General features: G+C 33.2%; 1 protein-coding gene across 3 annotated transcripts in view; it reads left to right on the forward strand.

Moving 5' to 3' along the window:
• Window positions 1-14,090, forward strand: part of LOC131847853 (zinc finger and BTB domain-containing protein 34-like) — a 603,887-nt gene that overhangs the window by 25,491 nt on the left and 564,306 nt on the right. Inside the window, exons 5-8 of one of the 3 annotated variants that reach the window (XM_059197529.1) lie at window positions 7,949-8,203; window positions 9,656-9,844; window positions 10,861-11,037; window positions 12,114-12,744. The exons of the other annotated variants lie outside the window; for them this stretch is intronic. Of the exons in view, the coding sequence (XP_059053512.1) occupies window positions 7,949-8,203; window positions 9,656-9,844; window positions 10,861-11,037; window positions 12,114-12,400 (908 nt within the window). The 3' untranslated portion in view covers window positions 12,401-12,744. Of the gene's footprint in view, window positions 1-7,948; window positions 8,204-9,655; window positions 9,845-10,860; window positions 11,038-12,113; window positions 12,745-14,090 lie in introns of those variants that run through there. 3 annotated transcript variants of the gene reach the window in all.

The raw sequence follows: 14,090 nt of genomic DNA on the forward strand, positions 1-14,090 counted from the left end.
CATTATTATATATATTATATTAGTTAATAGACTTTCGCAAAACAACACCTAACTCTATGAAATATTTCTTTTCCTATAAAATGTACTATGATTTAAAATTAGTTTGTCTTTCATTATTTCTATTTCTATTTTTCATTCAGGTGCTTTTTTGAAATGGAGACAGCTATAACAGTTGTGTTACACGTGAATAGTCTTATGTCCAGTCTTAATTTTTAGAGATACAGAAGATCATAAGACAGTGCAACAATGCAAAAAGTAGAACTTTTATAATGATACTTGAGGAAGGTAAATTTCAGCACCGCAAATGAAGAGGATGCGGAAGAAGAAGTAATTGGATTGAAAATTTTGAAAAAATGAAAAATTAGGTATCAATATGTGCATATTGTTTTTGCACCATAACTGCACTGTGGTGAAATTGATAATTTAATACTTGATTTATTCCAGCGATTTATCATTTCTAATCGGTTCTGTATTCTCTTAAGCCCAACGACAAAACATTAGTCAGTTATTTATTCATAATGCTTAATGTGCATTATGAATAAATAACTGACTAATGTTTTCATATATACACACACATAAATATAAATTCTTAAAAAATATTGTTCTAAAATGTAATAATTTTTTGGTCACTAACATTGATGTATTTTTGAAAACTAAAATGTCTTTAATGTCTCTAAGTCTACAGGCAAATTATTATATGTTTTTACAGCTTAATGACGCGGACAGTGCTGCACTTAAAACTAGGAAACTTACCCCTTACATCTCTTCTCCTTGTATCCGCATCAAACTGTTTGCATTTATATCATATACAGCTCTTGCTATTTTAACTATGATTTATAATTCAGTAGATAAATTATTTAATGGTTATCTACAATTTAATGATTAGCTAAAAGTTCTTTTTGGACCACATGTGTTCGTGAGAAACTTCTTTTGTTCTGTGCATAATTTCATGTTTTCTATCTATTGATCGTTATGTTTAGGTTCTACAGTTCATGGCAAACTACTTTAGCAGAACCATAAAAAAGTCGCTTGTTCAATACGTACCTAGTTTTATAAATAAAATTGTTACTGTATAGGTTATTATAATCGTGTTCATTATTTGTTGATTTCTATATTAAACAGATTTATCTTACTTGTTAAATTACTACAATCATGCTTACATACAGTCTAATTACTAATATTGACAACCTCGATGGTCTAATGGTTTACCACATCACCTGACCTCTGAAGGTCGCAGGTTCGATTCCTCGCACGATGCAAACATTTGTACTCATGAGTATGACTTTTTGTATTTTTCTGGGAATTTTATAAATATATTATATACGTATGTATTTATAAAAAAAAAACCGTCGTCTAATACCCATAACATGCACAATCTTTGCATGGCTTGGGACTTGATGACGCTGTGTAATTTGTCCAAGGTTATTATTATTATAAATGTAAAGTTTGTATCCAATACCATGTTTATGCCAAATTTTAGGTCAAACCGTTAAGGCACTGAGAACTAACAAGCAAACGAAAAACTTTCACATTTGTAATATTAGTAAATCAGTAGATTTTATGTGTGTTAGTACAAATTCTTTTAGTATACATATCGAATGTAAGAGCTCCACCGACATGAGCGCGGCTCTTAAATTATGAATAAATCGAATGTAAAATTTATATTTGTTATAAATTTTACATATTTGTAAAATTATGATCGTCGTTTACCATGTGAATAATAATGAGTAAGGTTATTGTTACATCAGGTACTTCTCTACAGACCCCGATGGCTCAGTACAGATTCGGGCGAACCTCTCGCCGGCAGGAGCCCGTCATCTTCGCTGGCCAATTTTGTTTCGTAAAGGATCGCGAGTTTCCCAATGGGCGCACACGCTGGCGGTGTGGCCACACCTCTGGAAAATGTCGCGCGAACATTTACACCGTCGATACTGACGTAGTTCTAGTCTATGATAAACACGACCATGCTTGAATCTTTTAAGAAGTGAATGCAGACTTCGTTATAATGTTAATGATATATTTTCGCTAATATTTAAGGAGGTTAAAAATCTCCTTACGATACATTTAATTTTTTGTATTGCTTATAACGCAAGCGGATAAATTTCGTATAACCTGCCAATGTAACTGTGCTGATATTGTTTGTCGAAGTAGTCAGGTTATAGGTAATAGATCTCACAATTTAATTAATACTATATATAGATATATAATCTATATTTTATTCTAGTCTAGTATAATAGGCATAAACGTAAGTAAAAGATACGTTTTTAGCATAAGTTTATAATAAGAGATTTTATATTAACTTAATATCAACTTGTAACTCTTTCGGAAATAATGAAGTTTTCAATAAATGAACTTAATTTATGGGCTTTATCTGAATTTTTGGACTTCATTTAAGTTTTTTTGGGGATGATAATGTCCCGCTAATTCCTATTCACACTGCTCAGAATCGATTTGTATTCATAAAATGAAAATAGGCATAGTGTTATGTTTTGGAATTGGCCTCATTATGTCTGATGGTCTCGTGTAAATGCTCCATTCCTATGGTTGTTGTAGAGAAACTGTCAGCAGCGTACATACCGACGGGAAGAGGTAAGAAGAATCTAGTACTGGATGGGTTTTCCTTCATAGAGACACCGCCGACCTATTGGGTGTGTTCCCGGCGTAAAAATCTCAACTGCCGTGCGTCTGCGCGCACAAACAAACAAGGCGTTGTGATCGCCATCAACAATAATCACAACCACGAAAAACCACGATTCTATCAGAAGACTACGCAGAAGATGATACAACTCTAATTGACAAATACTTTTTCTACTGTTTTGTTAAAAAAAAATAGATATGACTAATCAAGGTCAAAAGGAAAAAATCTTGATATAGACTATGACGGCAGGAAAATAATTTTGATATTATTAATTTTATCATGTTTTAAAATATTATCATAAAAGTTAAATGAAGTTTGATTTTCTTGTCCATTATCTATCAGGCCTATAATTGATTCGAAAAAAAGGTTCGGAGATAATTTTCTTTTCTTTCTTACAGAGGCTTTCTTCTTGCCATCAAGAGCTGGTAAATCGGTCTTGATATTCCGATCAAATAAGTTTTGGATGAACAACCAATACAGAGATAAATTGAATTGGGCTTGTCGGGACAAGGATATAAGAGGATGTCTCTGTCGAGTACAGACTACACTGGATGGCCGCTTTGTCCGGATCAAGGGTGGCCATAACCATCAGCCAAACTTTACGCCGGAGAACTTTGATGCGCCTGCGCCTGTCGAAAAGACATTCGAGGAATGGAACTCTGTAACCAACACCCGGAATCAGGTTGGAACGTAGAGTGCAGGATATCTGTATTACTAGCAAGGTCATAAGTTTTATTGATGTATCAAGTTAACCTCAGTGGCTTCGCTGGCTGTGATACTGATAATTATTAAGTTATATATGTTAAGGATGTGTACATGTGTGCATTCTATGTTGATATATTACGGACACTGCATTCCTAGAGTACTGACTGACAACTTGTGAATTATTATAGATTTGTTTTTGGATAAGTAACCCAGAAATGTTGTACGCATTATTGATATATTTATATTAAATAAATTGATGGATCAATTTCTGATCTTTCTGAGCCTTTCTAAACCAAAATAATGTCACAAAATTAATTAAGCTCTAGAAATTGAAGATTGAAAAATTGTGGAGAATTGCATGTAATTTATAAAGTTCTTATAAAAATGAATTTTATGATAGTTGTGCGTCTTGTGGTGTTTTAAATGACAAACTTTCAAAATAAATCTCGTAAAACGTAAACAAATTACAATTCAATCGATTTTTTTGTCAACGCTGTATTTGATTAAATTGATTAAATACTTTGCATTACTCTTTGTGAAAACAGTCTTTAGTTACATATATGTGTAACATAGGGGTTTGTTTTTTTCTATTAAATTCTTTGGGTTCGATAGCTTATGAATTTTGAGTGATTATAAAGGCTGATGTTTGTGTCATTTGTATTTTTTACTAAGTATAAATAAAAGTATTAAGTATTTTTTATAAAATCTAACCGTTAATATCATTTTAATTATTGTTCTTAAGAACCATCGTAAGATAAAAAAATGTGTCATATAAATCTTGACTGACTTATCGATTAAGGACGTATTTCGAATAATTTTTAAAGGAAATCCATTACCTGTAACCATGTTTATACTGTTTCTCTTGTGACGATTTGTAATGTATCTATGACGATTTTGTTATTTTCAATGTTACAAGTGAATTAATAAACAATATATTTTCTGTATAATACTGTATTTCATTATTGTTTATTACTAATCACTGCATATAGTGTATTTGAATAGTGGTAGATATTAACTTGTTTTCAGTAAGTTGGAGCGTATCGCGGAACGGCAATCCTGTACTGGTAGTGAACGGCTTTCGTTTCCGTAGGACTTCCAGAGGCAGTCAAGGAAATCGCGTCACCTGGCTCTGTATTAAATCTGATTTAGGCTGCAAGTGCTATGTAGTTACAGCATATAATCAGGTCATTGCATTACAAAATACACATGAGCATGGTTCAAGGAAACGTAAGCGAGGAATACGACCTAGAATGAGATTTAGCAAGAAGAAGAACTCAAAAAGAAAATTAAAAAAAGAAATTAAACAAGAAATGATTAACGAATACAACGGAGTTGTGATAAACTTTGACTTTAATGAATTATTTAGTCAAGAAGCGAACGGAGTACAATTGTGCTAGGTTAAGTACATGATTGGAAATAGTATTTTTTTATAAAAAAAATGCAATTTGACAATCATAGTTTTTTATAATAAACTTTGTGATAACATGAGAAAAGCATTTTGGTATTTCTAGTCCAACGATTTATTGTGTTACATACAAGTAGCTCTTTATACTTATAATTTTTTTGACACAATATACTAACTTTTGCATTGAATTATATTTACTAGTTTCGCATTTACAGAAATCACACACACATTTTAATATAGTTTTAATATTATACCCTTTTGTTTGCTTTTTCCTATGGGTATTAACTGTTAAGTTATTCAGTTGCAGGCACTGGTGCTGCTGGTAATACCGCTGAGCCTACACCAACGTTAGGCTTACCATTTCCCTTTCCTTGCTTCCCGGGACAATTTCGTTACTGCCTGAGCAAACGTGGAAAACCCGCCATAGAGGTCGGAGCGCACAGATTCTGCTTTAATGGACGAGCTGCTAGTGGGAAGGTGTGGTGGCGATGCTCTCGGAATCCTCGATGTCGTGCTGCGGTTCATACCTTCGGATTACGTGTAGTTCAAATGAATAGTGCTCATACTTGTGGTGTACGAGCTACGCCTCTGAGGCCTATGTTTTAGACAACTTTTATGATCAATTAACGACAAGGCAGCTACAATTATATTTACATATGCCATCAGACAAATTAAAACTGCAGATGAATTATTTAGAACGCAGGAATTGAACAGATTACCAATTCGCAAAGTTTTATTTCGTAAAATAATACGAATGACGAAGACGGAATAAAATTTTGCATTGATAAATTAAATCTATTTTAAATAATGTCTTTTTATGAGAAGAAAGACTAATTTATTAGATCGTTATTGGTATTTGACCAGCAATTTAGAACTTATTACAAATATTTTGAGGACTTCATAAGCAACACAATATCGAGTGAGAATCGTCCAAGTCGTATAAATAATAAAATAATTTGTGATGGCATTTTTATGGTAATCTCATTTAGGTACATTAATATGATGATCTCGTCGATACATAGCGAGTTTATGTCAATTTTATTGTCATTGAAGTGGCCACTGGCATGTGAAATGATGTAGGTAATGGCACAGAATTTGATCTCAGTACTGATTATTTTGTGAGGAATTTGGAAATACCGATGGATTTTATTTCTAACGGAAAGTCAAATATTGCTCTTGTGCCTTTCCGCCGGTGGTCAGCAACAGAACTCCAACATCTATACGCTTTTAAACAAATGAAATTGCAAACGTTAGTTTGCAGGTTTATTGTAACGATTTTCTCCAAAGAGATTATTACGATATATAATGTATATTATTCCTATATTATAATAGGGTAGATATTTGCGCTGTGTAAAGTATACGAATCTTTTATAGGCTTTAGAGCGACCGTTTGCGTACAAATGGCTTGAGACTGATTTGATATTAGGCAAGAGGTAAATGCATATATTGTTATGTTCTGACAGAGTATTTATACGGATCTATGGTTCTGTTAACGGCCAGTTCAATATAACGATTTTATATAATATTAAGATAGTATTCAAGTTCTCTAGTCGATTCCATTACGTGGGTTGTTTACGAGAAGGTGTGCAACGTTACGTAACTCTCGTCTGATTTGAAGCAAACCCGTCTCAGTTCTGATCTTCCGCACGCAACGGTCCTAATTGTAGTTTATTGTACAAAGTGATAGTTCTCTTATGATATCCTAAGTATTTTTATACATTATTTTTACATTATATTTTTACTATTTTATTCGTGAATATGTACATAAAGTTGATGGTTGTTGTATAGGAGCTACGGCTCCTGGGTGGTTAGTTTCGTTTTCGGTTACAAGAATGCTGCGGTTATGTTAGCTTTTGTCAGAAGATGTATAAGGAAAGTCATGTCATGTATACGAATTAAAGGAGGATATATAACAACTTGTTAAAGTAGGAAACTGCATTTATCGATCAATCGACTTAATGATAATACTCAATGTATACGATGTAGTTTGTAAGGTATTTTTTTAGTGAGATATATTATTTTAAATTAAGATATTTTAAACATTTTATTATTTTATATTTTTGAGTACTTATTTTATAATAGAAAGTTTATCAAAGCCTCGGCTGTACTTACACAAAGAATTGTTACAATGATGTTTACCTACATAAAAACCTTACCAAGAAAAAGGCACCAGCCTCTTTAGATTAGCGGTTAATAATTTTCCTTTTTAAATAAGTTACTCTACCATACATGAGAAAGATTGAGACGCTGCGCGCTGTACGTCCGTGTCACTCTTTCTATGCCTACGGTAGCGTAAACTTATTTAGAAATGAATTTGTTTGGTACTCATGTAGAGAGTCAGTTCATTTACCATTTAAAACATATAGTATTTCAATATGTTAACCTGCGGAGTATTATTTTAAAGTATTATTTTAATGTATTGTGATAAGATATTTTATTATGATTTTAACCTTGAAAGTATTATGGAATAAAATAGCTATAAGTGGCAGTTGTCGATCTGAGAATGTTTATGCTGTGTAGTGAATATCGGTAGTTCGAGAAAAGTTGTCTCGTGTATAGGTACAAAGAAACGATTAAATTGCGCTGATACAATAATTGAATTTTATTAATTTTCCTATTTATTTTTTGTATCGTTAGCAGTCCTAATTTCTTGTCGTTTACACCAGCTTTATACCGAATAATATATTTTATAACACCCGCTTTATCTATCATTACCCCAGGTCTGGGATTCTACCTACCAAACTATTTATAACTTTACGCATTACTACTACTTACGCGTAACTTTATCTCCACTATTATTGATTGTAGTAGTAAATAGTATATTAATTAGAAGTAGTAAGAAAAGCAAAAACAATCTAGTTGAATTTAGATTATTTTTGCTTAAATAAACCTATATAAAAACCTACGTTGGCAGAACCTTTTTAATGCATATATTAAAATTAATGAAGCCATCTAGAAAAGTATTATCAAGAAGCTCAACCATCTAGAATGTTGCTTGAAAACTTATCATGGTAAAATTAAATATTAATAGCCATTGAACTAGCGCTTGTAAACATGGAATAAAAAGAAACTCGACGAACTTTCAGGTAGGTACTTCTTATAGTAGAATTTAAAAGATGCCTACTTCAAGGTCAGTACGGGAATTGTGGTGCTTTCACCTTGTTAATCGGTACATTCGTCTGATTGTGACATTTTTGCAGGCTGGTTCTATATACGATCAGCGCGTGGTGGTCTTCATCTCGTCGCTGATGGTCACATATTCTATGAAGATGGTGGTTCTCATCCGCGCCGAGTGACTTGGAGGTGCGCTAGGTCATATCAGAAAGCTGAACGTTGCCAAGTTGCCTTATGCCTCAGAGACGGACGTCTCGTTTACTTTCGAGGCTCCCATAATCATCCCGCAACGTATAACCCCGCTAAACACGAATCTAGGCGCTTTCAAGTGGATCCTATGGGCAAGTACAAGATAGTAGCTATTACAGCGCCAAGGAGGGTTGCTATGGTAGCCGCCCCCGCACCCTTGGTGCCTACGGCACCCCACGCCGCCCTACTTCTATAGGCCTGGCGCGACCTCCTTGTTCGCGGTCTCTTAGATGAAAGGCACTGATCGCGCGCCAGGAGTGTCGCATTTTCATTTATTTTGTACTAATGGGAATGGCATTCATCAAACATCACATAGATTTGAATAATATGACCAAAGACTTAGATTGTCACTGTACTCGCGTTTATTATATTATAATTATAACAATTATGTAGCGTGTAAAAAAAAGTTGAAATGTGCAATATACATCCATGACTAGGATACCTATATGAATATTCTATATAAATATTAATTACTCGTATAACGAGCTATTTATTGTTGAAAATGAGGTCGTTTGTGGCCTTAGTAGTAGTATACGGCCGGGGCAACACGGCAATCGCATCGATTCCCAGCTCTTAATCCTCGTGTAGTTAGTTGCGAGTACAACAATATATGTAATACCTATTGGTCCAAAATAGTTTCGCGGTATTCGCAATAAGAGTAAATAAAAATGACGTGGCCAAATGACATTATTAAACTTTGGCGATATATGTGGCATGTAGATGCGGCATGGCCAACTTGGTCGTAAACATTACGAACCAACGATATCGTAAAAATAATGCTGAACCGTCGCCTTGCACCAATGCCTTAGCGGCTAATATTAAGACAATGAATATGAATAATCATTGTAACCGTTGTATATGTGCAATATTCTCTTACCAAAGTGTTTAGAAATTATGTATACAAACTGTATAGCTTTAATTATAGTGTAGCCGTCTTGTTGATGCTTTTATATAAAATTCTATTTATTGACCGCGTTTGTAGATTGCGGACTGACTGATAGACGATGTTACGAAATACTCCAATATTTACGATCTGTATTTAGCCATAGACGTAGAATACGTAGGGATAATGTACCAGCTTATGAACAGAATAATACGAGCGATAGTAGTTTTTATAATAGACATTTATATTATTATAATGTAGATATCTGTATAGCATATTAAAAATTATGTAATGTATTCACTTGTAATAGGTCATGAAAGGTTTGTATTATATGATGAATATATATTGGAACATTCATGCAACTATATCGTTAGGGCCTAGAGTTTGTATTCTTAATTTATATCCAAAGATTTACGTTGTTGAAATACTCATTTTCTTTTATTGTTATTTATTTTTAGTATTTATAATAATTTTATAAGACACTTTGATCATTACGTTTCTAAATAATATATCTTGTATTACAATTGGTTTCCTTTATAATTATTATGAAATATATAATATTGATTAACAGAAATAATTTTAATTGTTCCTAATTTTATTTTTATTTGATTTGTGAATAATTAGTTCAGATATAAACATACCACATAAACTTTTCGGACAGCACTCTCTACGTCGGAGGGTTTATCCCCGGTGGATCGAAGCGAAGGTCCTCTATTAAAGATGGGCGGCTTCTGGTACAGATTGGATGCTTGTTACAAGAGCAAGAGACGATGGTTGTGCGCGCGGGATTGCGGAGCCAGGATTCACACGGAGGGCAAGAAGGTCGTTCACACAGAATTAAGGCATCGATGTAAACTTCTAAATAACCACACTATTTGATATAATGTATTGAAAATGGTACGCCAGAAGAAGTTGCAATGTTTTATAGAGGTACACTTTGTAAAAATTCGCATCAGTCTTGCCTATTGCAATCACCAAGCAGCTTGGTTTGTAAGCTGTTTCGGTTTAGGCGTGAGATAAGGCAGTGAAATTACAGCATAAGAGGCATATAATCTTTGTCTTCTGAAATGGTAAGGCGTCGGTTACCACTTACCGTCACCTTGATGGCAAAAAAATTTAGGTTATTGTTAAACGATGTGAACAATTTATATATTAAAATTCCAATAGCTGCGCTATTTGAGATCGTGGATTGTATTATATGAGAACTGTATACCTGAACGACTAGACATACTAGCCTATACATTCCTTTTTTTAGGTTGTAATCGTAATACTGTAAAAAGTTTATTATATTTAGTTTATTATAGTCAACACATCTTGGTTTCGGCCGTCCTTAAAGATGTAGGGGTTTAGTAAATTAAAAGTCCAAATCTTCCAGTATTTCATAAATGTTTTAACATATGTAGTTATATAAATATGTTCTCACTTCGTGTAATACTCAAGGTAGGATTAAGTAGATTTTTAAACTATTTTCATTATTAAAACCTCGCTATCTGTTATATGATCTGAATAATTTTTTACATTAACTTCATGGAGATGTTTTAAAAGTTTTAGAACTATACCCACCGAGTTCTTGGTTTGTTTTCTTTTATTAGTTTTAATTTTTTTACAATATAATAAATTTTAAAAGTTTTAATCATTATTAAATTTTGTTTGTTTTAATGACCTTGACTCTTATATTCATAACGAGAAAGATTACAACAAAGTAAAACTTATTGTAAATGTATGTATTATGCCAGGTATAGATAGATATCTGTATCTAAAAAGAGATTTACTGATCATCATCAACCATCCATGGTCATCATCATACGAAGTTTTTAATTTTCCATAAACATTTAAACTCTACTAACTACACTGTTTCAATTGCAGTGCAAGTGATACATTCGCAGACGGGTTACCCCAAATTGTCACTGAATGGTTATTTCTATCGGCCGCATAATGCTTATCGCAATCAGCCGAAAGTGTTATGGTATTGTGCGGCGCGAAGCAAATTTCAGTGTATGGCAACACTTCGCACCTTCCATCGGGAAGTGATTTCGGTGGCAGGTGAGCATAACCATGAGCGCTGACCTACGCGTGCGCGTGCGCCGGATTTGGACCGCATGCGCGAACTCACTATGCTGCACATGCAGAAGATGTTCAAAATATACAGCGACAGGTTTGCATTCGGAGCCGTAAACTCATCGGAGGGCAACACACTATTGTAGCGTGATGAAACAATGTTATGATATACGTGAACCCAACTGCCCGTTGTATAACTATAGGAGGTATTGTGCGTTTGTGATAGTCATTTAAACAATAGACGAAAGTTTCAAACGGAAAGTGTGTGATGCCAGTACCGTTATTTTTATATTCTAAATTTTCATTATAATTGCATTTATAATAACTTTATTCGTAATTATTGTCTTTGTAACAATTTATTTTCAAATAGCTTCAGCCATCTTTACTGCAATTTAAGTAAATTATTAATTCAGGTTAATGTTTTTAATAATTTAGTATACAGTGAATTTTTTTGTCTCTTGTTATAATAAGATTCGTCTAAGACAGATATATATATATAAATGGATATAGATAAATATTTATTATATAGAATTGGGTATTGTAATAAATAATAGTTGCTAGATACTTGACGATTAGTTCCTATTAACTATTGGACTGTATTAAATTTTAGTTTCATATTTAATTTCGTTAATAAAAATAACGTGCAGATTATGAGAATGTGATACTTAATATAGAACAATTTGGTTGCATTTAATGTTGTCAAAAGTATTTTTTTTTATATTTGTTATTTATTCTAAGTTATTATATTTTTATTTGTTTAATTGCTGATTAGTTTTTAAAACTTTCATTAGATGTTAGTATTATCTGAAAGAAATATTTAAATCCTATCATTGTTTTCTTTACATCTACATATAATGGGACTAACTAACCGTAGTGTGTGTTTGTATATGTAGTTACGTACTAATCTGTTTGGTAGAGAAAAATTCCGCTTGACCGAACAAGCGCACCATTCGTCAACGAATATGTACGGTGCCAACGGTGCGGTCGTCAGATCAACCGGAGTTTGTTCGATACGGTCGGCGTCCCAACGACGCCACCTCACGCTGATGATTTTGACGCAGCGCCAGCTGTGTACGTGCCTTCGAGGACGGGCAAGTCGCTCCTACTGCATGACGGTTACACGTTCTACTTGAAGAACCTCCAGGCGCATGGCCGGAAGCAATGGTACTGCTCGTCGCGCGACATGGCCGGCTGTCGGGCGGATGTCATCACCGCGCCGGCGGACTGCGGCGACGGCGATGTGCTGTTCTTGGTGCGCGGGCGCCACATTCATGGACCTCCAAGTTACTACTTCACACCTGATGGAAAGTATGTGAGACGCAAGGACGTTTATCACAGGTATAGGTAGCGGTGACACTCGATTTTCCCAAGTTCAGCCATGTTTTTTATTCAATCGTAGCGTACTTAGGTATATATATTTTTTATATTACTTTCCTTGATATATTTTTTTATCCTGTTTGTTACCTTATCAATTTGTTGTGAATATTAATAACATTGTTATGAAGAAAGTACTTATGTAGGTCTTATTGAGATGGAGGCATGTTTATCACAGGCATTGATATATGTATCAATAACAATTTTTTTTTTATATTTACACTGATATTTTTTTTAATATTTTTTATTATCGTGTGTTTCTTTTGATTGTATTTTGTATTATTTTACTTTTTTTTTAATATACACGTAATATGTTGTGAATGTAATAATGACATGTAAATTAATAACAGAAAGTTCCTTAAATTGTCTCATTGTTTGACATTCAGTGCCTCGTTTTATAGTATTCAAATTATATATACTTAATATAAGAGTATTGACACATTAATTATTTGTTTAAATTCAGTATGTTTATTTATTCGTTATAATGTTTACGTTCTTAGTGAGTTACGGACAGAAATTATTAAATTCTGCGTAATTTGTATTGTTTTCGTTTATGCGTGAGCCGTTTCATAAGTGCGTTATTAATGTTAAATTGGAATAAATGTATAATCGGATATACATTTCTTGATAAAACAAGGTAATTTTCTCTACGGCATTTCACGTTAATATAATAAATACGTAGAAGATGTTTATGTCTACATGTAAGAAAGCATGTCTATTTCTATATACATTTAATGAACTCAGAAACTTTTCTAGTAACCCTTTCGTCCGTAACTTTCACATTTACGAGGTAATAAAGATTAAGTTTATTGTGTTGTCGAAATGTTTGCTCCACTAGTATTTTCTAGATGTGTATCAAATACTCAGTTATTAAACAAGTATGGCCGTTTATTAATATTGTGTTTCTATAAGTCAAACGCGGTACAATATCGTAATACTACTGTAACATTACGCGGGGGCGTCTTGTGTGGGTGGCAGGGTGGCATTACGTCAAACATAATGCGCCACGGGAAATGCGACTTTTCATTGCTATATTTAATGTTAGATATGCTAATTCAACAAAAGTATACATCTATCTACACATAGGTTAGTAATATTTGATCCCATTTAGAGGAAGAGCTTGTAGATATCAGGAAGACGTATACGAATTTAATTTCAATACAGATATAGGTCATTAAATAGTTTTTCATTACCATGAGAATGTGGTACGAATAAATAATTATATGAACTGTATAAAAAATATCGTAATTATCGAGACAGAGTCTAGAGGTCATTCAACTGCTGACAATCCGGTGAACGTGACAACATGACCCATTTGTGGTGAACTTAGGCTAACTAACTTATGAAATACGCATATAAGTTCATCACAAATAGAAGTACTTATTATATATTAGTTTACCACAAACACCTGTAATATATTTCGAATCTAAGCCAGCGTAGCTTCACCGTCCATAATATTATTTCGGCTAATTAATAGTAAATTCATCAGGCCAAAGCTGAAACTGAAACACCTTTAAAAGCTGTTTTAAACTATCTAGCATTTTGTAAAATTATACAAAAAAAATGCATATATTTATTTATATAAATAATATAAATAAATATATTTATTTCCATATTTTATTATTATTTATAATCTATTAATAAAGTTTTGTACATTCCAAAGT

The sequence above is a fragment of the Achroia grisella genome, unplaced genomic scaffold (assembly GCF_030625045.1).
Source record: "Achroia grisella isolate CSIRO2021 unplaced genomic scaffold, CSIRO_AGI_Agris_v1 utg544, whole genome shotgun sequence".
NCBI classification, from domain to species: Eukaryota; Metazoa; Arthropoda; class Insecta; order Lepidoptera; family Pyralidae; genus Achroia; species Achroia grisella.